The sequence below is a fragment of the Myotis daubentonii genome, chromosome 14, assembly GCF_963259705.1.
Source record: "Myotis daubentonii chromosome 14, mMyoDau2.1, whole genome shotgun sequence".
In the NCBI taxonomy this organism is placed as follows: Eukaryota; Metazoa; Chordata; class Mammalia; order Chiroptera; family Vespertilionidae; genus Myotis; species Myotis daubentonii.
This window is the reverse complement of record NC_081853.1, coordinates 32,923,140-32,949,128: the sequence shown is the minus strand read 5'-3', so window position 1 is coordinate 32,949,128 and position 25,989 is coordinate 32,923,140. Positions and strand designations below refer to the sequence as shown.

General features: G+C 41.5%; 1 protein-coding gene across 11 annotated transcripts in view; it reads right to left on the bottom strand.

Annotated features, from left to right (window-relative positions):
* Nucleotides 1–16,204: 16,204 nt before the first annotated feature.
* TOPBP1 (DNA topoisomerase II binding protein 1) overlaps nucleotides 16,205–25,989 on the bottom strand; it is a 49,179-nt gene continuing 39,394 nt past the window's right edge. For 6 of the 11 annotated variants that reach the window (XM_059663912.1, XM_059663910.1, XM_059663909.1 and 3 more), the window contains 8 exons: nucleotides 24,774–24,994; nucleotides 23,689–23,855; nucleotides 23,348–23,456; nucleotides 21,588–21,751; nucleotides 20,724–20,861; nucleotides 19,385–19,477; nucleotides 19,055–19,216; nucleotides 16,205–16,909 (listed from right to left, as the gene is read on the bottom strand). In XM_059663912.1, coding sequence (XP_059519895.1) covers nucleotides 16,766–16,909; nucleotides 19,055–19,216; nucleotides 19,385–19,477; nucleotides 20,724–20,861; nucleotides 21,588–21,751; nucleotides 23,348–23,456; nucleotides 23,689–23,855; nucleotides 24,774–24,994 — 1,198 coding nt within the window. In that variant the 3' untranslated portion in view covers nucleotides 16,205–16,765. Of the gene's footprint in view, nucleotides 16,910–19,054; nucleotides 19,217–19,384; nucleotides 19,478–19,560; nucleotides 19,648–20,723; nucleotides 20,923–21,587; nucleotides 21,752–23,347; nucleotides 23,457–23,688; nucleotides 23,856–24,773; nucleotides 24,995–25,989 lie in introns of those variants that run through there. The other 5 variants (XR_009448542.1, XR_009448543.1, XM_059663915.1 and 2 more) reach the window with 5 other exon arrangements.

The window sequence follows — 25,989 nt, the reverse complement described above, 5'->3', positions numbered from 1 at the left end:
ATGGTGAATGAATGGCATACGCCTGCTGTAGGAGGGTGGTAATATTGTCCTCTCAGGAGGGAACTATGTTTGGATAATGTTAAAAAGGGAGACCTGGGATGAAAGTGGCTGCCAAGCTGTGATGAACATTCTTTCCAGAGAGAAAGCAGTGAAATGTACTTTTGTCTTCGTTACTGTATTAAATTGTGTTATCTCAAACTCTGGCAAGGGAATCTGCGACCTTGACTATGTAGACTAACAATTTGAGACCTTGTCCTTTGAGAAGCTTATGGGTTTGTCACTGAGCAGCCATTTTAAATTTTGGGATTTAGTCTAAATTGTAGTCTCTAAATTTATAACCTAGAGAAAATACATTTCACGTCGTTTTTGGTAATGGAGTTGGGTTAGTAACTGTAGGAGGCAGTCACTTATTAAAAATGGTAGCAGAGTCAACAGATATTTCGTGTGACATTCTAAATTTGCAGTGAGGTCAGAAACGTGGTCTTCTGAAAGACATTTTGTTTTGCTTTAGACCTGAGCAATGTGACCCCCAACTCCGAAGGTATCCTATTTTGAACCAGTGTATTTGACCTTTTCTTGCCTTGTTCTGACAAAGTATCTGGGAGTAATTTTCTGTCATCACTTAACCCTGGATGATTTTACTCCCTCCCCTGGGAAAACTTTGATTTTTAAATTATTGTGGTGTACCAGGAGTCAAGATTTACAAAAATAGTATAAAACTTGTTTCAAATGTTAGTGCATGGAAACTCAATTATTACCACCTCTGGGCGTTAAGGGTGTTAAGGACAGAGACTCTCTTCCTTTTTAAATCTAAAGTTTAGATAGTATACCATCCCTTTAAAAGACTGCAGCCAAAGTTTTTATCATGTATGAGCAATTTTCTTCATGAGAAGTGGGGCAATTAAAAGATTAAAGAAGCCCTGACCGGGTTGGCTCAGGGGATAGAGCGTCAGCCTGCGGACTGAAGGGTCCCAGGTTCGATTCTGGTCAAGGGCATGTGCCTTGGTTGTGGGCACATCCCCAGTGGGGGGTGTGCGGGGGGCAGCTGGTTGATGTTTCTCTCTCATTGATGTTTCTCTCTATCCCTCTCCCTCTCTGTAGAAAAATCAATAAAATATATTTTTAAAAAAATAAAAGATTAAAGAAAATACTGAGGCCTAACTCCCATCCCTAGACATTCTGATTTCATTAATATGGGATGTGACCTGAACACAAGGATTTAAAAAAAAATTCCCTAGTTAATTCCCAGCAAAGTTTGGGAACCACTGGGTTATGACAAGTGACCTAGTAAGGAGTTACAACACTCACAGGGCTAGTTCTAGTATGTAGGAAATCCTTTCAATTGTATTCTTAGCCCAGAAAGGATGATCATATTTCTAAACGCACACTTGGATATGTTAAATGGAGGGAAATGAATACCGGAATTGGGAAAGACCTATAAGCTGAAATACTGGTTATTTTGATTTTTATGTACACCTCTTTTTTTTACAGTTCAATATCAGTGTAAGGACCGATTTTAATATTTCCTCTGTCATTTCTTAGACAACTACCTCACCATCAATGTAATTCCTGTAACTATTTCGGTTTTCCTTCTCTATACAATAATTTTATTCTGTTTGACTTGTGTCTTGACATTGAGTCTGACCATTCCAGAACTCACTCACTGTAAATGGACATTGCCTTACACTACCCCCGGCTACTCTTAATTTGCCCTTTATATTGCCCAGTTACCACCCCTGGGTGTAGTTCTCCCTGGTGACTGTGGGAATGAACCATAACTAACTGCAGAGATGAGCTCAGCAGCTGCTCGCCTCGGGAACTGGATCGCAGAGCCGGTGTGGTTCACGCACCAGCTGCTCCCTGTTAAGGGTCGGGTGGGTTGCCCCGAAGCATCCTTTCTAATGGGCCCGCGGAGGAATCCTCGGGGGCTCGTCTTAGGCTTTAACTTGCTGGGACTATTGTGGTTTTCTTCCTGGGTTTCTCTGATTTTACAGTTCAAATTTATGCTTTTAATCAGAGACGGAATAAAACATGGAAGTCGGGAACTCCTTGGTGATGGGGGTGCAAGGCTGCAAGCTTCCACTATATTCCTTTGTTCTTCACTGATATCTTTTCTCCCGTCTCTCCTTTTTAAAACCTTAGCTCCATTCTGTCAAGAGTGTTAAGTAGAATTTGTTGAAATTTCTAAAAATCACTCAGTATTTAACCATGGGCCGGGCACGCTCCTAAACAGGTAACACATGTTACTCATGTAATCCCTTCAAGGTGGAAACTAGAGGCTGGGTAGCTTGCCCGGGTCACCACGCTGCTAGCAAGGGAGCCAGGATCCCACCCAGGTGTGTGCACTCCAGCACGTGCTTAACCAGGAGGCTTTGCTCCTGGTCTCGCGGATTTAAGGCGAGAGAAGGAGCGTCGGCAACACGCTTCTCGGAATCCGACTGGAAAGCTGCCCTTCGGCCTATTCCGTCCCGGAGCCGGTGTGGCCGCCCTCGAGACCGGCTTCCCACCTCCCTCTCGGGCCCGGCACCTACAGCCCCTAATGTTGAGGTGAGTGGTACTCTTTATTTTTGTGGCTGGGGGAGGGGTTTTGTGGATGTCTTAGGATGGAAATTTCAAATACATTAGTCCAGAACCCAGAACCCGGCTTGAACAATGACCTGTTTGTGGCCGCCCATGTTTTACCAGTAAACACCCGTTCCCCGGGTTATTGAGAAGCGAACCCCGGACTTCCTGCATCCACAAACATTTCACCTGGGGGCACTCAGCCATAACGCCATTACCAAGCGGACATTTCCTTAATATCGAGTATCCTCTGGGTGTTAACATTTCTCTCATTTCTCGTGGTGCTTTACAGTTGGGCTTTGGTTTGGTTTTTGTTTGTTTGTTTACAACATAATCCAGGCAAGGGCGACCCATTGCATTTAGTCTTTTTTGTCCTGGTAGTTCCCCCACTTCATTCTTACCGTTTTGTTGTTGAAGAAACCTGGTCGTTTGGTTAGTAGAATTTTCCACGTTCTGAATTTAGCAGGCTGCTTTCCCACATTTCTGCGAATGAGTAAAGTGCCGGTCATGAACTGATTTTCGTGTCCAAAGCGGCCCTGGGTGGGGTGATAGCGCAGCTCCGGGCCCAGTGCACGCCTCCCCTTTGCCGACAGAGGGCGCCGGAGGAACGCCGTAGAATTGGCAAGAGCCCAGGCCTTGCGGTTCTCCGCGCAGGTGAGCACGTGGACCCAGGGGCCTGAGATGTCACCTGGGCAGCCCTCAGGGTGGACTGTGGCTCACGCCCCCCAGGTACCGCAGCCCACACCCTCCAGCGAGCTTCTCTGCCCCCGGCAGGCTGGGTGGCCAGCCATGCTCTCCCCTCCCGGGCTAGGGCCTCCGCCTGGAGAGGCTCTTCAGTTTCTAGGTGCTGGAGGGGAGTGGCTGCTTTCTGAGGTTGCTCCTGCTCTTCCTCTCGTGTACGCTCTCACCCTTCTCAGTAGTTAACCGCTTTCTTACTAATCATTGTTTATATTACTGGTTTTTTTTCTGTTTAAATTACTGGTTTAATTGGTTTCTTGATTGAATGCTGGCTGATGAAATGGTACCAGGAATGGTCTCAGGAGACAAACCCTGGAAGGTTGGACCTGGGGGATTGGTTTGGTGGTGCCTCTGAGCTCCTTGCTGGGGGGAAATGGCATGATGACAGGGTGGCATTACCACGCAGCGGCCGCCTCTGCTCGGATGCAGGGTCTCCTGCAGCAAATGCCTCGGGCCTGGGACCTGGGTTTCACGTGGCTTGTGCGGCAGTGCTGATGTCGGCGCGGACTAGCGTGGGGCTGGTTCCCCGGGCACCGGGCTGCTTACCGAGAGAAATGACAAACTCAGGTCCCTACACTCTCGGCCCAGGTCACAGGCCGCTCTGCCGGCACCGCTTCAGGGGGCCAGGGGGCAGACGCTGCTGAAAACCGAACAGCACTGAACGATGCGGTTGCAGGGTGACTTCAGTTGAATCCACAACCTTAAGTTTCTCATGTGAAATTTAAGATATCGATTGGGAAGGGTGGGGCCCGGGAGCTTGGGAGGGCGGCGTCTGGTTGGACTCAGGCTAAACTGAGAGTCTTCGAACCAGAAGTTTCTCTGGGCCTCCCGGGCCCAGGCACATAATGTGCCCTCCTGTGCCAGCTGAGGAGGCCAACTAACTGGAGACAGGTTGCCTTGCAGAGAGATGCTCATTTTCAAGAACTCCTTTGTTGCCACTTGTGGGCAGAGTGACAGCACAGGGGAAAATGTAAGCTATTCCCACAGGCCCGGCAGGAATCTGGGGAAGGTGTGGGCGTTAGGGCAAGAACAGGATATAACAAGATGGAACCGAATTCACTGACAACGGGTGCACTTACTGGAGATTCTGGATTTGAAGTATTGGCTCTTAAGGCTCTAAGTCTAAGAGCTTCCTTGCTTGGATTTGACTGGAACTGGGGCTCCGTGGTGGCCAACGGGTGATGAAGCTGAGGAGCTAGAGCTTCCATAGCAGACGTGGAGAAAGAAATCACCCGCCACCACATACAACTACAGTTTCCTTGTGATGAGAACGTGTAAGGTCTCACCTCTTGGTAACTTCCAGATATACAAACAGTATTAACTGTAGTCACCATGCTGTGCAGTACATCCCAGGACTTATTGTATAGCGGGAAGTTTGAAAAGTTTTGACCACTTCCACCCATTTCACCCACCCCCACCACCCTCTGCCTCAGGCACCCACCAATCTGTTCTCTGTACCGTTGAGCTCGGGCTTCTTTGTTTACTTCCACATATAACTGAGATTACATAGTATTTGTCGGGTTCTGTCTGAACAATTTCACCTAGAATAATGCCCTCAAGGCCCATCCATGTTGTCACAAATGGCAAGATTTCCTCCTTTTCTTGGCAGAATAATATTCGTGTGTGTGTGTGTGTGTGTGTGTGTGTGTGTGTCTGTGCCTATCAGTCATATTTTCTTTATTCATTCTCGATGGAAACTCGGGTTGTTTTCATGTATTGATGTTGCAAATAATGCTGCAATGAACGTGGGGTGTAGCTATCTATTAAAGTTAGTGTTTTTGTTTCTTTTGGACAAATACCCAGAAGTAAAATTGCTGGATCATATGGTAGTTCTATTTTTTTTTAAATATATTTTATTGATTTTTCACAGAGAGGAAGGGAGAGAGATAGAGAGTCAGAAACATCGATGAGCGAGAAACATCGATCAGCTGCCTCCTGCACATCCCCCACTGGGAGATGTGCCCGCAACCCAGGTACATGCCCTTGACCGGAATCGAACCTGGGACCTTTCAGTCCGCAGGCCGACGCTCTATCCACTGAGCCAAACCGGTTTTGGCGGTAGTTCTATTTTTAATTTTTTGAGGAACCTCCTTACTGTTTTCCATAGTGGCTGCACTAATTTATATTTCCACCAACAGTGCACAAAGGTTCCCTTTTCTCGACATTCTCACCAACATTTGTTATTTATTGTCTTTTTTTATAATGGCCATTCTAAGAGATGGGAGGGGCTACCTCATTGTGGTTTTGATTTGCATTTCCCTGATGACTAGTGATGTTCAGCACCTTCTCATGTGCCTGCTGACCATCTGTATGTCTTCTTTTTTCCAGCCCCCGCCCCCTCCCTTTAATTCTGTGTATGTCTTCTTTGGAAAAATGTTTATGCAGATCCTCTGCGTATTTTTTAATAAGATTGTTATCTTGCTATTGATTGTATGAGTTGTTTATACAGGGTGGGGCAAAAGTAGGTTTACAATTGTGAGTACCCTAAACAGGGTTTGGTCTTGTATTATTATTTATTAGTTATTGTGTTATTTTCCATACCTTTGCCTCACCCTGTATATTTTGGATGTTAACCCCTTATTAGATAAATGATTTGCAGATATCTTCTTCCATTTGCTAGGTTGCTTTTCATTTTGTTGACAGCTTCCTTTGCTGGGCAGAAGTTTTTTTTAGTTTGATGTAGCCTCACTCGTGTTGCTTTTGTTACCTTTGCTTTTGGTGTTAAATCCAAACCATAATTGTCAAGACGGATATGAAGGAGATTACCCACTATGTTTTCTTCTAAGAGTTTTAGGGGTCAGGCCTTGCATTGAAGTCTGTAATCTACTTTGAGTTGGGGTTTGTGTAAGGTGTAAGATAATGACCCAGTTTCATCCTTTTGCATGTGACTGTCCAGTTTTCCCGACACAATTTATGGAAGAGACTGTTCTTTCCCCAATGTTTATTCTTGGCTTCTTTGTCATCAACTAATTGACCACCTACATGTGGGTTTATTTCTGGGCTCTATTCTATTCCATTAATCTGTTTGTTTTATGCCAACACCATACTGTTTTGATTACTACAGCTTTGTAATAGGGTATGTTATGCCTCTGGCTTTATTTGGAGGGGTCTTTTTTCTCAAGATTATTTTGGTATTCAGGGTCTTCTCTGGTTCCATACACATTTTAGAATTGTTTGTACTATTTCTGTGAAAATGCCATTGGAATTTTGATAGGAATTGCATTGTATCTGTAGATTGCCTTGGGTAGTATGGACATTTTAAGAAAATTCTCCAACCCATGAGCACTGAATATCTTTCCATTTCATTGTATCCTCTTCAGTTTCTTGCATTAATGCCTTAATAGTTTTTAGTGTAGAATTTTAGGCACTTTATTCTTTTTGATGCAATTGTAAATGGGGTTCTTTTCCTAATATCCCTTATAAGTCGTTATTTACACATGAAATGCAGTTAATTTTTGCATATTGATTTTGTAACCTATAATTTTACTGAATTTATTAGTTCTGACAGCTTTTTGATATTTAGGTTTTCTATATATAATATCATGTCATCTGCAAATAGTGAGTTTTACTTCTTTTCTGATTTGGATGCTTTTTTGTTCCTTGCCTACTTGCTCTGGCTAGAACTTCCAATACTGTGTTGAATAAAAGTGGTGAGAGTGACGTCTTTATTTTGTTCCTGATCTTAGAGGAAAAGCTTTCAGCTTTTTCATCATTGCGTATGGTGTTAGCTGTGGGTTCATCATATATGGATGGCCTTTATTGTGTTAAGGTACATTCCCTCTATACCCACATTTTGAGAGTTTTTATCATAACGAATGTTGAATTTTGTCAAATGCTTTTTCTGCAACTCTTGAGATGATATGACTTTTATCCTTCATTTATTAATGTGGTATATCACATTGATTTGTAAGATGTACCATCTTTGCATCCCTGGAATAAATCCCTTAATCATGATGTATGATCCTTTTTAAAAAAATGTTTTAATTGATTTCAGAGAGAGGAAGGGAGGGGGGGAGAGGGAGGGGGGAGAGAGAGAGAGAGAGAGAAACATTGATAGGTTGCCTCATGTACGCCCTCTACTAGGGATAGAGCACACAAGCCAAGCATGTGCCCTGACCAGGAATCAAACCAGTGACTTCTGGTAACATGAGATGACACACAATCAACTGAGCTGCACCAGATGGGCCATATGATCCTTTTAATGTATTATTGAATCCAGCTAATATTTTGTTGTTGAAGATTTTTGCATCTGTGTTCATCAGAAATATCGGGCCGTAATTTTCTTTTCTGGTGGTGTCCTTGTCCAGTTTTGCTATCAGGTAATGTTGGCTTCATAAAATGAGTTGGATGTGTTCTCTCTTCTATTTTTTGAAGAGTTTTAGAAGGATTGGTATTAATTCTTGAAATGTTTGGTATAATTCACTAGTGAAGCTATCTGGTCCTGGACTTTTATTTGTTGGAAGGTTTTTTGTTTTGTTTTAAATATATTTTTATTGATTTTATAAAGGGAGAGAGAGATAGAAACATCAATGATGAGAGAGAATCCTTGATAGGCTGCCTCCTGTATGCCCCCTATTGGGGATCCAGCCGGCAACCCAGACATGTGCCCTTGACCGGCATCGAACTGGGGACCCTTCAGTCTGCAGGCCAACGCTCTACCCACTGAACCAAACCAGCTAGAGCTGTTGGGAGGTTTTTAATTACTGATTTAAGCTCCCTACTAGCAGTTGGTCTATTTAGATTTTTTATTTCTTTGTTGTTAATCCTCACCCGAGAATATTTTTCCATTGATTTTAGAAAGAGTGGTAGGGAGGTAAGAAGGAAGGGAGCAGGATGGGAGAGAGAGAGACAGAGAACCATTGATGTGAGAGACACAAGTTGGTTGGTTCCTCCTGCACGCACCCTGGCAGGCCGGGCATCAAATCTGCAACCCAGGCACACACCTTTGAATGAAAATCAAACCCATGACCCTTTGGTGGGTGGTCTGATGCTCTAACCACTGAGCAACAGCATCCAGGACTAGATTTTTTATTTTCATGATTCAATTTTGGTAGGTTGTATGTTTCTTGGATTGATTCATTTCTTCTGTGTTGTCCAATTTGTTGGCATATGATTGTTCATAGTCCCTTATGATCCTTCATATTTCTGTGGTATCAGTTGTAACAGGTCTTCATTTCTGATTTTATTTGAGTCCACTCTTTTTTTTCTTGAAGAGTCAATGACAATTAAAGGATTGTCATTGTATCTTTTCAAAAACCAGCTCTTAATCTTATTCATCTTTTGTATTGTGTTTTTAGTCTCTGTTTCATTTAATTCTGCTCTGATCTTTGCTATTTCCTTTCCTCTGCTAACTTTGGGCTTAGTTCTTTTTCTAGTTCCCTGAGCTGTAAAGTTAGGTTGTTTTTTGAGGACCTTTCTTATTTTTTCATGTAGGCATTTATTGCCTTGAACTTCCTCTTTATAACTGTTTTTGCTGTATCCCATAGGTGTGTTGGTATATTGTATTTCCATTTTCACTTGTTTCAAAGTTTTTCTTTTGATGTTTCTCAGATTGCTATGACCTTGTGCAAGCCCCATTGGCTTTCACAGGTAGATGTTTTGGGGGCCCTTCTCTCAGGGAGAAGTTCAGGGTTGTGAGTTCCCTCCTACTTGTGGGTCATTGCACCAGGGGTGGGATTTATGGCAAAATTGCATTTCAGCCTCTTTTACCCATTTTGATATGGGGATTTTCCTCATTTGCCCAAATTGTGGGAGTTGCTCAGCTAGTTTGGGGTTTCTTTTAGAGGAAATTGTTTTGTATGTAACTGTAGATTGTGTCTGTGGGAGGACTTGAGATCAGGATCCTATAACATCGTCATCTTGAGCTGGAATGCTCCTACTCGATTTTGATTGACTATAGGTATTAAGATCCGGAGGCGTGATCAAACTCACGTTTAATTAATGGAGTAATAGATGTTCTCTATTGTATCACATCAGGAGGCATGCCTGGCCGTCTTGAGTGATGAGAGAATTTAGGTGTTATTACCTTGATCCATCAGTATAAAGTCCCCCATTTTCGTACATCTATGATTTCACTAGGAGTTGTAAAATGGATTGCTTCTATCATTTCTCCTGTACTTAGTACCTGGAATTACTCTATGAAGAAGAGTTTTTCCTCAACTGTCAGGTTATCCTGAAATGCAGTTATACTGATAGGACAATTGCTTGATTCTCTTTCATTTATCAGTTTTTATTGCTTAAAAAAATTTAACGTTCTTTTATGGTTTAAAGAGCTTAAACTAATATCAATACCATGGCTTTTCTTTCCATAAATACCTCACAAATTTAAAACACTTGATAATTCTAATTGCAGTTTCCCACATGCTAAACGAGCATCAGATGACTCTGCCAAGGGCCAGGTACTACTCGGGGTGGAAGGAAAACTGCCGGGGTCCAGCCCCGGGGGCCCAGGGGTTCCCAAAGGTGTGGACGGAGCCGGCGAAGAATGTTTTACACCGAGACAGCGTTCAGAACTCTCTGGCTCTCTCTAGTCTCCGTGGATCTTCCCTGTGCCTGTCTGAGGCCACACAGAAAGATCCTGAGGCAAGCTGAGCCTTTATTTTATAGTCAGAGGTAAACAAGGTAGTGGTTACCAAAGTTACACTGTTCTTGTGAGTTTCACTTGTTTTTGTTCTTGTTGCACTTCCCTCAGCCCATCAGCTTCCCAGTAAGATCTAGGGAGCAGTTATAAGGTCAAGCCTAACTATGCTAAGAGGACTGTGCCCTCTAAGCTGGGACTTGTTTGTGACTTTGCCAACAGGTCAGTCCGAGGTTTAACCCTATAGCGGCTCCCCACATGTCACCCTTCTTTTACTTTTATGCTACTATAATGAAAGTTTAACTTAAGCATCAAGAACAAAAAGCTACCATAATGACAGTAAAACTTAAATTAAGCATCAAGATCAAAAAGCTACCATAATGAAAGTAATACTTCATCAAGAACAAAACTCTGGCTATTAAAATAGTAACAAAGCAATGCCAATGCAAAACCCAAACTACAGATCATAATGAAAGTAAAACTTAAACATCAAGCTCTGGCTATTAAAACAATACTAATGTGTTAACATTTTTAAAACTAGTAAGAATAACAAAAAATGCCAATGCAAAACCCAAAACGTTTTAAAACTTATAACATTTTTAAAACTAGTAAGAACAATAAAACAATGGCAATGCAAAACAGCAATAAGTGAGTTTCTGCTAAATGAAAGTTTCTTTTGCGATTTACTCAGAGTCCTCGGACTTGGCTGTGCAGGTCTTTGCAGAAGACTGGCAGCTAACCAATGCTAGCATAGCCAGAAACATGGTGGAGGGAGTAGCTCCCACTTCTTGCTTTTCTACCATCTGCTGGGCCTCAGTTTTTAACTTCTTCAGCTGACCCCATGTGGGCACCCGGGTCCCTTGCGTGGCCTTCGTCATCTTCCTTTTCCGCTTTCCTGTCATCTGGGCAACTTTCAGTCTTTGGAATGATGGGACAAGGAGCTTCTCTGGGTCCGTTGTGGGGCCGCACGCAATGCTCTGGTGCCCAAATTAACTGCACTGCTCCTTCTGGAAAGATATCAAACACAACCTCTTCCCCACATCATTGCCGAATCTGGTAAAACTCTTACCTGGTTTTGCATCCTTCCACCGGGCTAAGTCGGCAGAGGCTGTTGTACAGGAGGCCCGATGCCTTTTGGCTGCTGTACAACCCTCTGCATTGTATTTTTTTAAAAATTTAACATACAACATTCTTCTCTCCCTTTTTTGTTTTTACAGAAAAGGTTTACGTTGATGGAATTCTGACCATATATAAACATACATACTCCTCTGTATTCACAACTTCCCACTTCTACCCAAAAAGCTGCAGCTTCACGTTTCTACGGTGAATTGGCTCCACCCCCGAGCCTCAGCACCTCAAAACAAAACCCCAATTTCGAGCCAAACTGTTAGTTTTAACACATCAAAGTTAGCTCTTGACACAAAAGGAAAAACTAAGTAAAATCCATTTACTCAATCCAAAACAGGCATTAAAAAGAAAAACCCCAAATGCTCTCTTGTATCCATTTTAAGCGTAGGATTGGCGCTTTCCCCTATTACTTGAGTCCTGATCTATCACCCCAGGGAGAGCTTGCCAGTCCTGTACTTTCCCGGGGTAGAAAGGCTGCAGTGGGGTTAAGGATAAGGCTCCTTGGGCCTCCTTCTCCCATGCCTCTACATTTTTACCTTTCCAGCACCTTTCCTTCCTCAGAAAAGCATGGACATACTTCTTGTATAAAACATTCCGTCTGACTGGGAGTAACCTTAACTCCTCTGCTAGCAAGCATGTGTTAAAAGATCAATACGGAATCTTTTTCCTTTAGACCAGGGGTCCTCAAACTACGGCCCGTGGGCCACATGCAAATACAAATATTGTATTTGTTCCTGTTTTGATTTTTTACTTCAAAATAAGATATGTGCAGTGTGCATAGGCATTTGTTCATAGTTTTTTTTAAAACTATAGTCCAGCCCTCCAACGGTCTGAGGGACAGTGAACTGGCCCCCTGTTTAAAAAGTTTGAGGACCCCTGCTTTAGACTCAGTACGGCACATCTTCTCAATCTAAGTTCTGTACTATCCACCTTCTTACCCTACTTATCCTCTATAGGGGGGTCTGCAGCACCCTGGTGGAGTCCTATCCGTCCCGAGTGTGGGTTCTCAATGGGGGGGGGGGCCTTACCTAGGGGAATCCTGTTCGGCCTGTCCGGGCTCCATATGCCAGGGTCCAGGGGTTCCCAAAGGTGTAGACGGAGTCGGCGAAGAATGTTTTACACGGAGACAGCATTCAGAACTCTCTAGCTCTCTCTAGTCTCCGTGGATCTTCCTGTGCCTGGCTGAGGCCTCAGAGAAAGATCCGAGGCAATCTGAGCCTTTATTTTATAGTGAGAGGTAAATAAGGTAGTGGTTTCCATAGTTACACAGTTCTTGTGAGTTTCACTAGTTTTTGTTCTTGTTGCACTTCCTTCAGCCCATTAGCTTCCCAGGTAAGATCTAGGGAGCAGTTATAAGGTCAAGCCTAATTATGCTAAGAGGACTGTGCCCTCTAAGCTGGGACTTGTTTGTGACTTTGCCAACAGGTCAGTCTGCTAGGGGCTCCCCACAGAAAACAAAAAACTGTGCGTCTGGCTTGTTGACAGATGTAGATTAAAGTTTTTTTAGGGCTATAGGGCAGGGATCCACACACCACCATCCATTGCATGCATACATGTATACATACATATATATTTGAGTTTCCAATCAGCATGTCAGAATTTTTAAAAAAATTAAACTTGTCTAGCCAGTGTTGCTCAGTGGTTGAGCATCATCCTATGAACCAGGAGTTCACAGTTTGATTCCAGGTCAGGACACATGCCTGGGTTGTGGGCTTGATCCCGCATAGGGGGCGTGCAGGAGGCAGCCGATCAATGCTACTCTTTCATTATAGATGTTTCTACTTCTCTCTCCCTCTCCCTTCCTCTCTGAAATCATAAAAATATATTTTTTAGAAGTTAAATTTATTGAGATAATTGTAGATTAGCATACAGTTTTGGAAATAAGTGATCCTGAGTACCTTTTACCCATTTCCCCAAATCTAACATCTTATAAAATACATAGCACACCACAGCCAGGAGACTGACATCCACAAGGTCAAGACAGACAGTGCAGGAGTATCTCTCTGCTCCCTGCATGACACACTGCCCACTTCACAAATCGTTTAATAAAGTAATTAGACCTTCAAATTCATATTTAAAAAGTAAGATACCAACAGTTCCATCATAAGAGTCCCTCAGATGCCCTTTTACAGCCACATCAACCCCCCCGCCCCCCAACTAATTTTTACACTGATGTGGTTTCCTCAGGCTGCAGCAGCACCTTCCGCCCACCACAGAACAGGTGGTGGTGGGTGGTAGGTGCCAAGGGCAGGCCAGCCTCCTGCCAGGAGCTGAGGGGACAGCCGAGTCTGCACTGGGCTATCCTCCCTTCCTGCATTTAAAACATTTAAAAAATTTTTTTATTTTCAATTACACTTGACACGCACTATTATATTAGTTTCAGTGTACAATCCAGTGAGTAGACATTTTTTTAGACATTAAATAAGTGATCACCCAGATAAATCCAGTACCCATCTGACATCATACATACTTATGACAACATTGACTACATTCCCCTACCAGTGGTCGGCAAACTGCGGCTCGAGAGCCACATGCGGCTCTTTGGCCCCTTGAGTGTGGCTCTTCCACAAAATACCAACTTCTGTGCATGGGCCATGAAGTTTCCATCGCACTGTACGTGCGCGCCCGCACGTGGTATTTTGTGGAAGAGCCACACTCAAGGGGCCAAAGAGCCGTATGCGGCTCGCGAGCCGCCGTTCGCTGACCACTGCTGCTTTACATCCCTGTGACTATTTATTCTGTGACTACCCATTTTGTATTTCTTAATCCCTTCACCTTTTCACCCATCCCTCCAACTCCCTTCCGTGTGGCAACCATCAAAATGATCTCCGTGCCTGAGTCTGTTTCTGTGCTTCATTTACTTCTTACACCCCACGTAAAAGTGAAATCACAGCATTTATCTTCCTGACTCATTTCAGCACAGTACCCTCTGGGTCCATCTATGTTGTTGCAGATGGGGAGATTTTTTTTTTTTTTTTTTTTTATGGCTGAGTCATATTCCATTGTATGTTTTCACTTCTTCATCCACTCATATACTGATGGACACTTAGGCTGCTTCTGTATCTTGGCTACTGTAAATAATGCGAAAATAAACATATGGATGCATGTCTTCTTGATTTGGTGTTTTGGGTGTCTTTGGATAAATGCCCAGACTACTGCCTATTTTTCTGGCCTCCAGCTGAGAAGGGCTTTTACATTTTTACAGGGTTGAAGGAAAATGCCATGAAGTCCTGGCCCACCAAGCTTAAAATGCTCACTATTGGACTTCTCCAGCGTCTGCCAAACCCCGATGTAAAGCAGTATGTGCTAAAGCACCTCTGGGTGCAGGCTGTACTGGGTGGGAGGTCTCAGGCCCCAATTCTAAAACTGAGCTCTCCCCGAAAAATGCACATGTACAAAGTTGTGCCTGTGTCCATCCCAGGCATTATGGCCCCAGGTTAGGACCCTGGCACCACAATATTGGATTAGCCTGCTCGGGCTGCAGCGAAGGACCAGACCTGGTGCTCACAACAATAGGAATTTCGCACCGTTCTGGAGGCTGGACATCTTAAGCTCAAGATACCGGCTGGGGTGCTTTCCTGACGTGCGGACGGTGCCTTCTGTGACCTCCCATGGGACTCGCCTTTCCTCTGTGCGCATGCCCTCCTAGTCTCTTCTGAGGTCACCAGTCCTTCTGAACTGGGGCCCCACCCGTATGACCTCATTTAACCTGAATGACTCTTAAGGTTCAGTATCCTCATATAGCCACCCGGGGGGTTAGGACAGGACTATGAACTGGGGAGTGGGGGGCCACACAGTTCAGTCCGTATCACTATAAATACTAAATCTGAGTACAGCCGAGTACTGCGTGTCCACACTGAGGGCCTCGCCTCTTCAGCCCTGAGAGATGTGGTCTGGGTGGTTTGCTCCTGAACCCCAGGCACTACCTTATAGGCTAAGGAGTCATCTTTGCTGAATTAATGAATGTTGGTGAGATTAATGCACAAGGAAATTCATGGAGGAATGTAAGTTGCTAATTTGAGTATCACAGATTAAAATACTGTAGTAATTCTGAGGAGAAACTAGGAATTAGGATAATCAAGGGAAGTGGTGTGTTTTTTTCTTTCTTTTTAAATGAGAGAACTACCTGTTTGGAATGATTTGCACGTAGGCAGACCTTGCTGGCATCAGGGCAGAGTGGAAATGGTTTACATAGGGTGTGGGCAGATTCTGGAGTCAGGAGAAGCTGAGATCTAGAGCCTTAAAACTGTAAACTGCGTTCAAGACAAGCTGAGAAAATAGTTAATGAATGATATATTAGGTAATTTTATCAAGTGTTCATCAACTACTTAAAGAATTTTAATTGGTGAAATTAGGGAAATGCACTGCAAACTGCCTGGGAAACACCCAGCGAACATGAATGGCTCTGATGAAACCAGGCCAGGAGGTTTTTGTTTGTGGGAGGAGCAGGAGTGGTTGACAGGACAACCTACACCTATTTGGTTGTATAGGAATTTGTATTGTCCTAAGCCAGCGGTTCTCAACCTGTGGGTCGCGACCCCTTTGGCAGTCGAACGACCCTTCCACAGGGGTTGCCTAAGACCATCCAGCATATCAGATATTTACATTACGATTCATAACAGTAGCAACGAAAATAATTTTATGGTTGGGTCACAACATGAGGAACTGTATTTAAAGGGCCAGAAGGTTGAGAAGCGGTGAATTAGCTCTAAGCTAAATGATCTGAAGGGCAGGAAAACCCCTATTCCATTTAGAGAAAAATCTGATAAAAACTTCAGTTCTTTTGTGTCTGGGTGTGCAATACTTAACCTCTTTCCACTTAGATTGTCAAATTTATTTTATTTTTATTTTTTAGATTGTCACATTTAAATTAAAATCACGGGTCTAGGTTAAGAACTGAGACCCTCACCGCCTGCCTTTCAAAGAGAGTAACAGTTACATAAACACTCTGCTCCTTAATCTGGTTTGTTCCTTAAAAAAATCAGGCAGCTTTATATTTGGGACACTGTGCAATGCATGCAGTATTTGGTAATAAAGGTTAATACAATTTTGTGCTTCTAATAAGTTTTTTAACCCAATAGATTATTGTAAACAGCATCAGATATCTGCCTAGCAATTAGCTTTTTAAGCAGTTTTACAAATATTATTGCTTTGAGAATGAGTGCCAAAATACTTTTTCTTTTAAAAAACATATGACTTTTATTCTTTGTTTTTATTTTCCAAGTTTGGCATCCAAACTTAGCAAACATCATGGAGATTTGTACAAACACACATATACATATATATACACACATTTTAATTTAAAGCCTCAGTTCCTCATTAAAGCTTGTGTTCCGGCTCCTGTTAAAAAGAGGTAAAATGGTGAGAATTTAAAAATCAGGAAAACATGAATAAATCCCAATAAACTTCCTTGTTATGAATTCAAGCAGACATTTTAAGGCAAAATCCATCACTTTGCTAATAAAACTCCCACTAAGTGACAGCCTCAGATATTTACAAGAAAATACATACATAAAAAGCCCCTTGCACACTTAAACGTGTTTTAGCAACAAGCTAGCTGAGGGGTTGTGTTTTGTTATTTCAGGGAACTCTCCATTCAGGAACAAGTAATATTTCACTGATTGAAATTTCAAGTGTTAAAAACTAACTTCAAGCAGGGTCATCATTCTCCCCTGAGCGGAGTTCTTCACAAACCATCACAGTAACATTCAGGCTCTGAATTTAACAACGGTTACGGTTTGGTACTGAGGAGCAGATGCATCAGTTCACTCGAGGCCGTTTGGTACTAATTTTCTCTGGAGGAGCTTTTCGCTTTTGTGATAATCCAGACCCCAGTTCCTTGTAATTCTGAAGAAAGGAAACAGCTTCTGGTAGACAGTACTTTTCTACTGGAGGCGGGGTTTCCTGGAAGGGGGGAAACCATACATTATTCATTTTTTTCAAATTTCAAACTGTTAAAATCAGGTAATAGGTTCCTTCACTCTGCTTTTTGACTATAGGAATTTTATACATTTCCCTTTCATTCATATATTCATTCCTAAATTCTTGCAAAGAAAGCATTTGTTTTTTTCAAGGTTTGCTGTTTATCATGTGTCACATTTAGTGAACAGTCAGTTATCAGAAAAACGAGCTGCTAGCTCAGACCTTAATAATGGAATACAAGAATATGGAAAATTTAGAAAAATACAGTTAATAGTTATCAAGTGTGAGACAGTATGCTTAGTGTAATTTTTGAAAATCTGTTTACTGAATTTTTACTTGATCTTTACAATAAATACATGAGGTATTTTTTGTTCCCTGTTTTACAGGTAAAAGAAAAAGGTTAAATAACAGTCAATATTATATAATTATCCCAGCTGGCAAAGCCAAAATTCATATAGTGTCCCCCAAAAAAGTATATACACTTAGCAGCGGATAGATCAATTGATGTTTCTTTTTAGATTTAACCCATTAGAATAAAAAATTGTGTATCCACTTTTTGGGGACACCCTATGTATAAAACAGGCTGTCATAACAGCACAACATATTCCTCCAGAAATCTAGTTAGTGCCTGACACACATTACAACCTTGAGAGGCAGGGACACAACCAAAAGTCAGATAGTGATCACCTCTGGGGTAAGGATTGAGGTGCAACAGGAATGCTTACGGAGTAGCAACGTTCTATATTTTTACCAAGTACCTAGATCCGTGGTCGGCAAACGGCAGCTCGCGAGCCACATGCGGCTCTTTGGCCCCGTGAGTGTGGCTCTTCCTAAGCCTTAGGAGTACCCTAATTAAGTTAATAACAATGTACCTACCTATAGAGTTTAAGTTTAAAACATTTGGCTCTCAAAAGAAATTTCAATCGTTGAACTGTTGATATTTGGCTCTGTTGACTAATGAGTTTGCCGACCACTGACCTAGATGACATTTTGCTATTCTTTAATAAGTACATATGTTTTTTCTTAATTGATTTTTTTTTAGAGAGGAGGAAGAGAGAGGGATAGTTAGAAACATCAATGAGAGAGAAACATCGATCAGCTGCCTCCTGCACACCCCGTACTGGGGGATATGCCCACAACCAAGGTACATGCCCTTGACCGGAATCGAACCTGGGACCCTTCAGTCCGCAGGCCGACGCTCTATCCACCGAGCCAAACTGGTCAGGGCAGTATATATGTTTTATATGTGAGAATGCATACACAAACACTGTGCCCAGCACAATATAGGCAATTAATAATGATCAGGTTCTTGCCCTGGCCAGTTTTGCTCAGTGGTTAGTTTCAGGTTCAATTCCCGGTGGGGGTGTGTGAGAGGCAAGCAGTCAATGCATCTTTCCCACTCCTCTTTTCTCTCTAAAGATAAATAGAAAAAATATCCTCAGGTGAGGATTAAAAATTAATTATTGGTTCTTAGGTGGCAGCTGTATTCCTAAAATATCAGGGATGAGACTCAGTACACCGTACTGTTTTATGAAAAAGGCTTCATGTTTATATTTTGGGCATTCTTTTGTCTAAACCCAGAGCAAGCAGCAAAAGTCACATGGCAGGCTGCAAACTGGCTCCCCCTTTTTCCTATGCCATTCTGTTTGAAATCCTTTATAGTAAAGACATCTGTGACCATTGTCACACTTTGCTGATGGTGTTTTAGGCACTCTGGTGTCAGGAAGATTTTTCTTTGCCCATTCAAATCATATGAACATGGGCCACTCAAATGCTTGACTTACCTTAGCATCTAACACAGGTGTTCACTATATATCAATGCAAAAGGTTAAGAAAACTAGAGGACCCTGGGGTAAATGTTTCTCTTTGGACTCTTGAAATCAATTACTGCTTTCATTATATTCCAAAGTCTAAAAGAGCACTTTTACACCTAGCTCATATTTAAATTCCAAGCTAAATGTTTACATATGTGTCCATGATTATAAAAAAAATGAAATAGAAAGGGGTTAAACAGAAAATAACAGAGTCTGACATGTATTAATGAGGAGCTGAGGGTGGTGATGTGCAAACTTCTCTGTGCAGATAAGCAGATCGCCGTAATGAGGTCACGGACCTAAGCTTACAAACCTGCATGAGATAATCAGCGATGTATTCTGTTTTCAAGCAGTACACGTACTGGGCAGCAGCTTCTGCTATATTAAGTCCTGAGTCATCTGGTTTCAGTTTATTGAAGTCAGAAAAGAGATGTGTGGCTTCTTTAAATAAAGGCACAGAATGACCAGGTAGCACCTGAAGAAAAAGAAGCACCACAAGCTATGAGTGTCCCCAAATAATCCAACTGTATATCTGTACCTAGGGGTTACCATCTCACAAAGCACAGGAATTAGGAACTGATCATAGCAACCTTGCTTAGAAAGCGATGCATGTAAAAACCCAGTGAACTGGCTCAATACAAACCTTCGCTCCTCCGGACTGAAGCAGCCGTCTGAATCCTGCTTCTCGGGACTGATCGGCAACATGTAAAATAACCTTCCACCCGCTAAACGCCCCCTGCAAACACAGAACGTTGTGTTGAAATTACTTGGAAAATAAATGACAGATAATGTTTTAATGTCAATGAATAATCTTAAAACCTTCACTCTGCCACAGTGGTAACTGTCTGGTCAGAATCCTCTGAAACACACAGCCATGTCTGGCACACAGTAAGCCACCAATAAGTACTTGAATGAAGGAAAATGATTGAATAGTTAGGTAATGTTAAAACAAAGCAACTTGAGTTTTGCTGAATCTTTTCTAGTGTTTTTTCTTACAATTAAGGGTAGAGCCTCAAGCACAGCTTCTTAGATTAGATGAAGCCTCCACTGTATTTCTCTTGAAAACATTTACAAAGTGGGTACATACAGTGGAATTACTCCAAAAGAAAGGGAGTCAAAACAAGGATGTGGAGAAGCAGAGAACTCAGAACAGAAAGATTACTCAGGGTTTCTTAACCTTTTTGTGAGCCATGGTAAAACCTATAGACAGACCTATTCTCTAAGTAATTTGTGTGTGTTTTTTTTTAAATAATAGCTTTGTTTGTCATTTCCATAACATATGCATGTTTTTAAATATCCAAAGTATAGAGGATTACATAGGAAATAGTTTTATTGAAAATTACCCAATTATTAAATTATTTTAAAAATTGGGACACAATAGATGTGTGCTTCTGTACTAATGTATTAAATTGAAAGTGGTGGTGAGTTGAATACTATAATTTTAAAGTAGTGAACATAAACACTTCAGGATGCTTACATTATAATGCAAAGCAAAGCTATCGGACTTCTCTCAGGGCAGGGTCACAGATACTGTTACTAGTGTTGTGATTCGTTGCCCAGATTTATAACTAAGGAAATGCTTTTCATTAGAGGTTAGTACAAACAAGGATGTATTGTTCCCTCATCTAGACTGGATAGCCTTCCTGAATTTAACCTACAAACTTCTTTGGGAAAGTCTGCGGACTTAAAGTTAAGAACCCCTAAAGCTAGTTGCTGAAAGGATTCTTTGGAGTAAGTATGGGTCACATTTTACATGTAAACTATTTTTAAAAGTGCTATCAACATTATATATATACACACACACACACACACACACTGTATATCTCAATCTAGAATGCCCAAACTATATCTATCAAGTGATAAAAGATAAATAGAATTATTCTTATTTTATCAAGCACATTCTCTTAAAATGAAACACATAATCTGGAACAGTCATGACATTGAATGCCATTTATATACCTACATATCTGAGTACGCAATACCTCAACAATGCCCGATTCTTGACTCTGCTGGATTTTCTCCCTCCATCTCATTGCTGCAAGTGCTAGTCTTCGTTGCTGTGCACTGATTCCAGTCAAAACATCAAGTATGGAACTACTTCCCCATTCATAGTCTTCTTCCTAGACAATTAGTCCAGCAAACCTTTGAGTTCCCACAATATGTCCTCCTGGAGTTCACAATCTAGCAAGAGTTAAAAACTACACATTCAGTTGTTATAAATATAGAGAATATGAACTAAGCATGGAGGAAAGGTAGATTAATTTGGCTTCATATGAGAGCTAATGTATGTGGCTTTTTACTAGAAATAAAAATATTGCATACATTTCTCAGAAAAACAGATAACCACAGCAATCGGTAATATTTAGATTCCTGGGTTTCACCCACTTAAGATGAACTTCACAGAAGGACACGTCTCAGAGAAGGTAGATACTAGCAGCTGCATTACCTGTCTATAGAAGCGATTCCTAAGAGATCTTGACGGAAAACTTCAAAACTACATGACAACTACAATTGTGATGGTCAGTTAGGAACCAAAATATTTCAAATAATTAGTTTAACATTTATTTGGCTAGCAGTAAAGCTTACAGTGAGATCACCTTAATATTTTCAAATGTTATTTCAATTAAAAAAACAAATTAAACCAAATTGACATAGCTAGGAATCTAGTTCTATAATTTCTAAATTTGGGGGGCTTATTAATGTGGCCCTTATTGGTCATATGTGGTTATTTCAATTACACAAATGGCCTGTGTATGTGCTGCAATCAATTAAGATAGTCACTTTTAAAGAACAACTTAAGCTATTCTGTAAAGAACAATGACCCTTATGTTCATTTGAATACACACCGCCACAAAACGCCCAGCAGTCCTGCATGCTTCAAGGTAGGAGCGATGCAGAACCCACTTCCCAGCCGCCACTGAGGCCAAATACTTCTCATTTCGAAGTGGATGCCCCACAATAATATGGGTGCAGCTGGGATCGAAGGACTGCTTCTCTATTACCAGTCCACCTGAAGGAGAGAAAAATCGGGAAATGTTGTTATTTAGCCACAATGCCATTATCAGATCAAAAATAACTAACAAATTGTTTGCTATTTCAATACTAAATCCTTGTTCAAATTTTAGATCGGCACTTGTTTAATACAATTAAGATATTTAAAAAGAAAAAAATACCAAACAAGGGCCATACACTGCAGTTAGTTGCTACGTTTCTTAGGTTTCAACTACCTTAGCGATTTTAAGCACTGAATATAGATAATCAAAGAGACAGAAGTCAAAAAGGGGGCACCTACAGACTAAAAGCAGAAAAAAACTTATTCTCAATCTCAATTGAGTGGAAATAAGGTCAGCTGACCACAGAGAAGCTTGGGGGAAAATACACAGGCTCAGTAAAGAGACACAGCAGCAGGCAGGAGCTGCAATCTTTCTCAGGCACCAATGGGTGAAGCCTGAGTGAGGAACAAAAGGCGACATCAGTAAATATAAGCTTATGCAACGCAGGGTGTTACTCAGACTTTAGAGCTTAGCCTGACTACTGGCGAGGTGGAGATGCAGCCAGGACTTTCTAAGACTTCACATTCGAACTCATGCGTTGGAGATGACTAACAGAAGCAGCAATATCTTTTGAGGACTTACTATATGCCAGGGACTGTGGAAAGTACTCAAGATTATTAGCTCATTTAATCCTCACAAGTTTATGCAGTTACTATTATCTGCAATTTACATACGGGGACACAGGATTAGAGGTGCCAATAAGGTAGAAATTCCCTATTAATATAGTATCGATCCCTAACCAGCATTTCACCACAGTGTTCACTCATGAAGTGAAGGGCCTCTCTGCAATCTCTATCAGAAACCCAGGAGCCACAGACTCCCAATTTCAGCACAACCTATACCCAGGTGCCCCTGTGCTCTGTCCTCTTCCAGACAATGTTCTGCTGCTACCCTTGCCCAGAGCTTGCCCAGATGGGAACCACCTACAGGAGACAGACACTTACGCTTTGCCCAGAGCTCACCAAATTGGAACGCTCATCAATTCTGACTTATTAGGTGACTTGGGGCACAACATGATACACCTGAATAAAGTTTCCAAGAAAAGGCTTCTCAAGTGTACTATTGTACACATGACAGAAATCTTTAAAAAAGCATGCATGGTTCCCACATCCTTAAAAGGGCAGACAGCAAGCACTAAGTATGTGGCCAGAGCACCAGGTTACCTGTCTGGTACGCTCGGCGCTGCCTGTAGAATGTCAGATCGAGAGCCTGACAACTAGTGGAATACAAATACTTCACTGAAATGTGGTTTTACTTATATAGTAAGTCTGTAATTTCATTGATTTGGTCCAGGCTTCCATCAATGAAATAAATGCTCAAAGTATCACAAAAAGATTCTTAAACCTTAATGGTTGGTTTCAACTTAAATCTTTAAATCCTATGACCCAGGGCCTTTAAAAGCTCTAATGCTGACTCAATGTATAATCTTGGACAAATTAGCCATCTTTTTTTATCTCAATTTCTGTATTTTTACAAGTGGTAACAATATCATCCACATTTGCCTTCTAAATAACAGTTATTGGGTGGGATGTTCTTAAGTAAAATACTTGTACCTAATTTCTCAATCAGATGACAATAATCAATACGTTCTTGAGGATTCAGAGATGACATCTGAAATATGTACTGTTTTTTTAAGTCTTCATGAGTCTCCTCTATTGTTATCTGAAATGGAAGAGTTTTATTTTAGAAAAAGTAACATTTAAAAAGTTATTAGGTATATAGTTCTTTCACAGTAACATTTAGTCTTCGGAGTTATCAAATATAAAAAAATAATACAATGCAAAGAAATGCAGTTTTCAACATTTGCTAAACCACTGATATGGATCCAATAAATTCTGAATGCCACATAACATCAATATCCAACAGCCAACACCACCAGGCTCAGGTGACAAACCTTTTCTCTCGGGTGTGGAGCCACGGGGGGATTGGCCAGGGGGAACGCAATGCTGGGGGCTTGAGGCGTCGGGATCAGGTGGCTGTCTTTTGTTGGGGTTTCCAGTTCTTCAGAGGTGGGGTGTTTGGGAGCTTCAGTCACACACACGTTTCCAGGATCACAGACAGCTGAGGGCAATAAAACGTTGCAGTGTGATATTACCAAACACGACCAAGAACAATTCTGGGAAATAGTCTCATCTGTCTTAGCCAAGATGAAATTAAACACAAATTCTGGAATGTAAAAAATATGTGCAAAAGAAGTGGCCTATTCTAGAGCTTATAAATCAATGAAATTACTTAGCATTAAAGGGTCCAATGGTGGTGTCCTCTGTGGGCTGCTGCCAAGCTTGCACCAATAAAAAGTATCCCAAATTTGTAAAATAAAAGCAAGGTTGCACTTGGAGAACATCAGAAGCAGAGGTAAATCTATGTATCTAGTACAGAGACGTACATAACATTCTGTTTTCAAGATAAAGTCCAAGGAAGAAAACAGGGGAATTCAGAAAGAAGCTCATACAAATCAAAAGAACACGTGCAGTACGTGCTGAGAAGTCAGAAGACTTAACTGGAAGGTGATTAGGAGAAGAAACTGTAACAGTGAAAATAATGCCTAATCCTAAATTTAAAAATAAAAATGTATTTTTCAATTTACTGAAATTACCTCAATTAATTTTCCTGATTTTTTTAAATTTTAATTTAGTTCAGAGAGGAAGGGAGAGGGAGAGAGAGATAGAAACATCAATGATGAGAGAGAATCATTGATTGGCTGCCTCCTGCACACCCACCACTGGGGATCGAGACCGCAACCCAGGCACGTGCCCTTGACTGGAATCGAACCCGGGACCCTTCAGTCCGCAGGCCAACGTTCTATCCACTAAGCCAAACCAGCTAGGGCTGATTCTTAAATTTAAACCAAATTAGAAGTACCAAGTAAGTTTTTCATTTGTATGGACAATTCAGAGGATCACACTGTGCTTATCTGTTAATTTTCAAGAGGCCAACATGTACTTAATACAAAGAAGTAAATAATGTCTTTCTCATTACCCTGTTCAGCAGTTTTCAGATCATGGAAAGGCTCCTGGAAAGGAGAATCCTCCAAATTTTTAATGTCAGCCTGAGGTTCAGAGTATTGTGTGGGGCAAATCGGCCACTGCAAATTGCTGGCAAGTCGGGCCCTCTCCTCTCTGGCTGTAGGGTCATCCCAAATGATCTGTTCATTCTGGGAGGGCTCTGTGTTGAGGTCAGGTACTGTTTGACGAGACTGCCTGAGGAATAAAAGTGACAGTTTTAATAGACAGCCCTAACAAAACCCACATTCATTCCTTAAGTTAGACGGTATGTTTGTGGGTCACCTTTCTATGCCTGTCTAGCCCACAGTAAGCACTATTGAGTAAACAAACTTTGGGAAAGATTTTCTTTTTAAAACGTTTCAGTGAGAAAATGAAACATATTTTGACTGAAATATATTTGAAACTTCAAAGAGGGGGGAAAAAGTTCACTGTCTACATGCTGCATTTAAAAATGGCAGTTTTTCCAGATAGGGCATCTAACAGACTGTTAAACCTCAGAGGAAAGGCAGGGGGAGGGATAAGAGATCAAACAAAGGACCTGTATGCATGCATATAAGCATAACCAATGGACACAGACAGTAGGGGGGCGGGAGCGGTTGGGGAGAGGCCAATGGGGGGAAAAGGAGACATATGTAATACTTTCAATAATAATAAGAAAAAATGGCAGTTTTCTTATATTGGCTTAGGGAAACTGGGTAATGTTTATAAAACTGGTTGTTTTGCTTACTGATAGTTCAAGTGATAAAAATGGAAAATATAACTAACAACTGTAATTACATGGGAAGCGTATTTAAATGCTGCCTTAGAAGAAGGACCTTTTAGCTCTTGTAACCAAACCTCCCAGAGTCACAGGTAGACCTGACTTATACTGAACTAAAGTAAAGCATGCTTTATGGTGTAACTAACAATTCCACTGAGTGTGAATAGAATTGCAACTCCTTTCTTTCAAGATATATAACAAATCTTTCAGCATTTATACACATACACTAGTACACATGCATGCTATATATAACTATATTATATACAATCTAATTATGTGTGTGTGTGTGTATATATATATAAAAAACATCTTAACAAAAAGACTTTACCAAAACTGATGATAGCACTAAGAGTTCACTTGCCTCAAAAACAAGGAGGAAAGCCTTTTATTCTCAGGGTATTTACTCTAGCTGGCGTAAGATTTAGGCTCT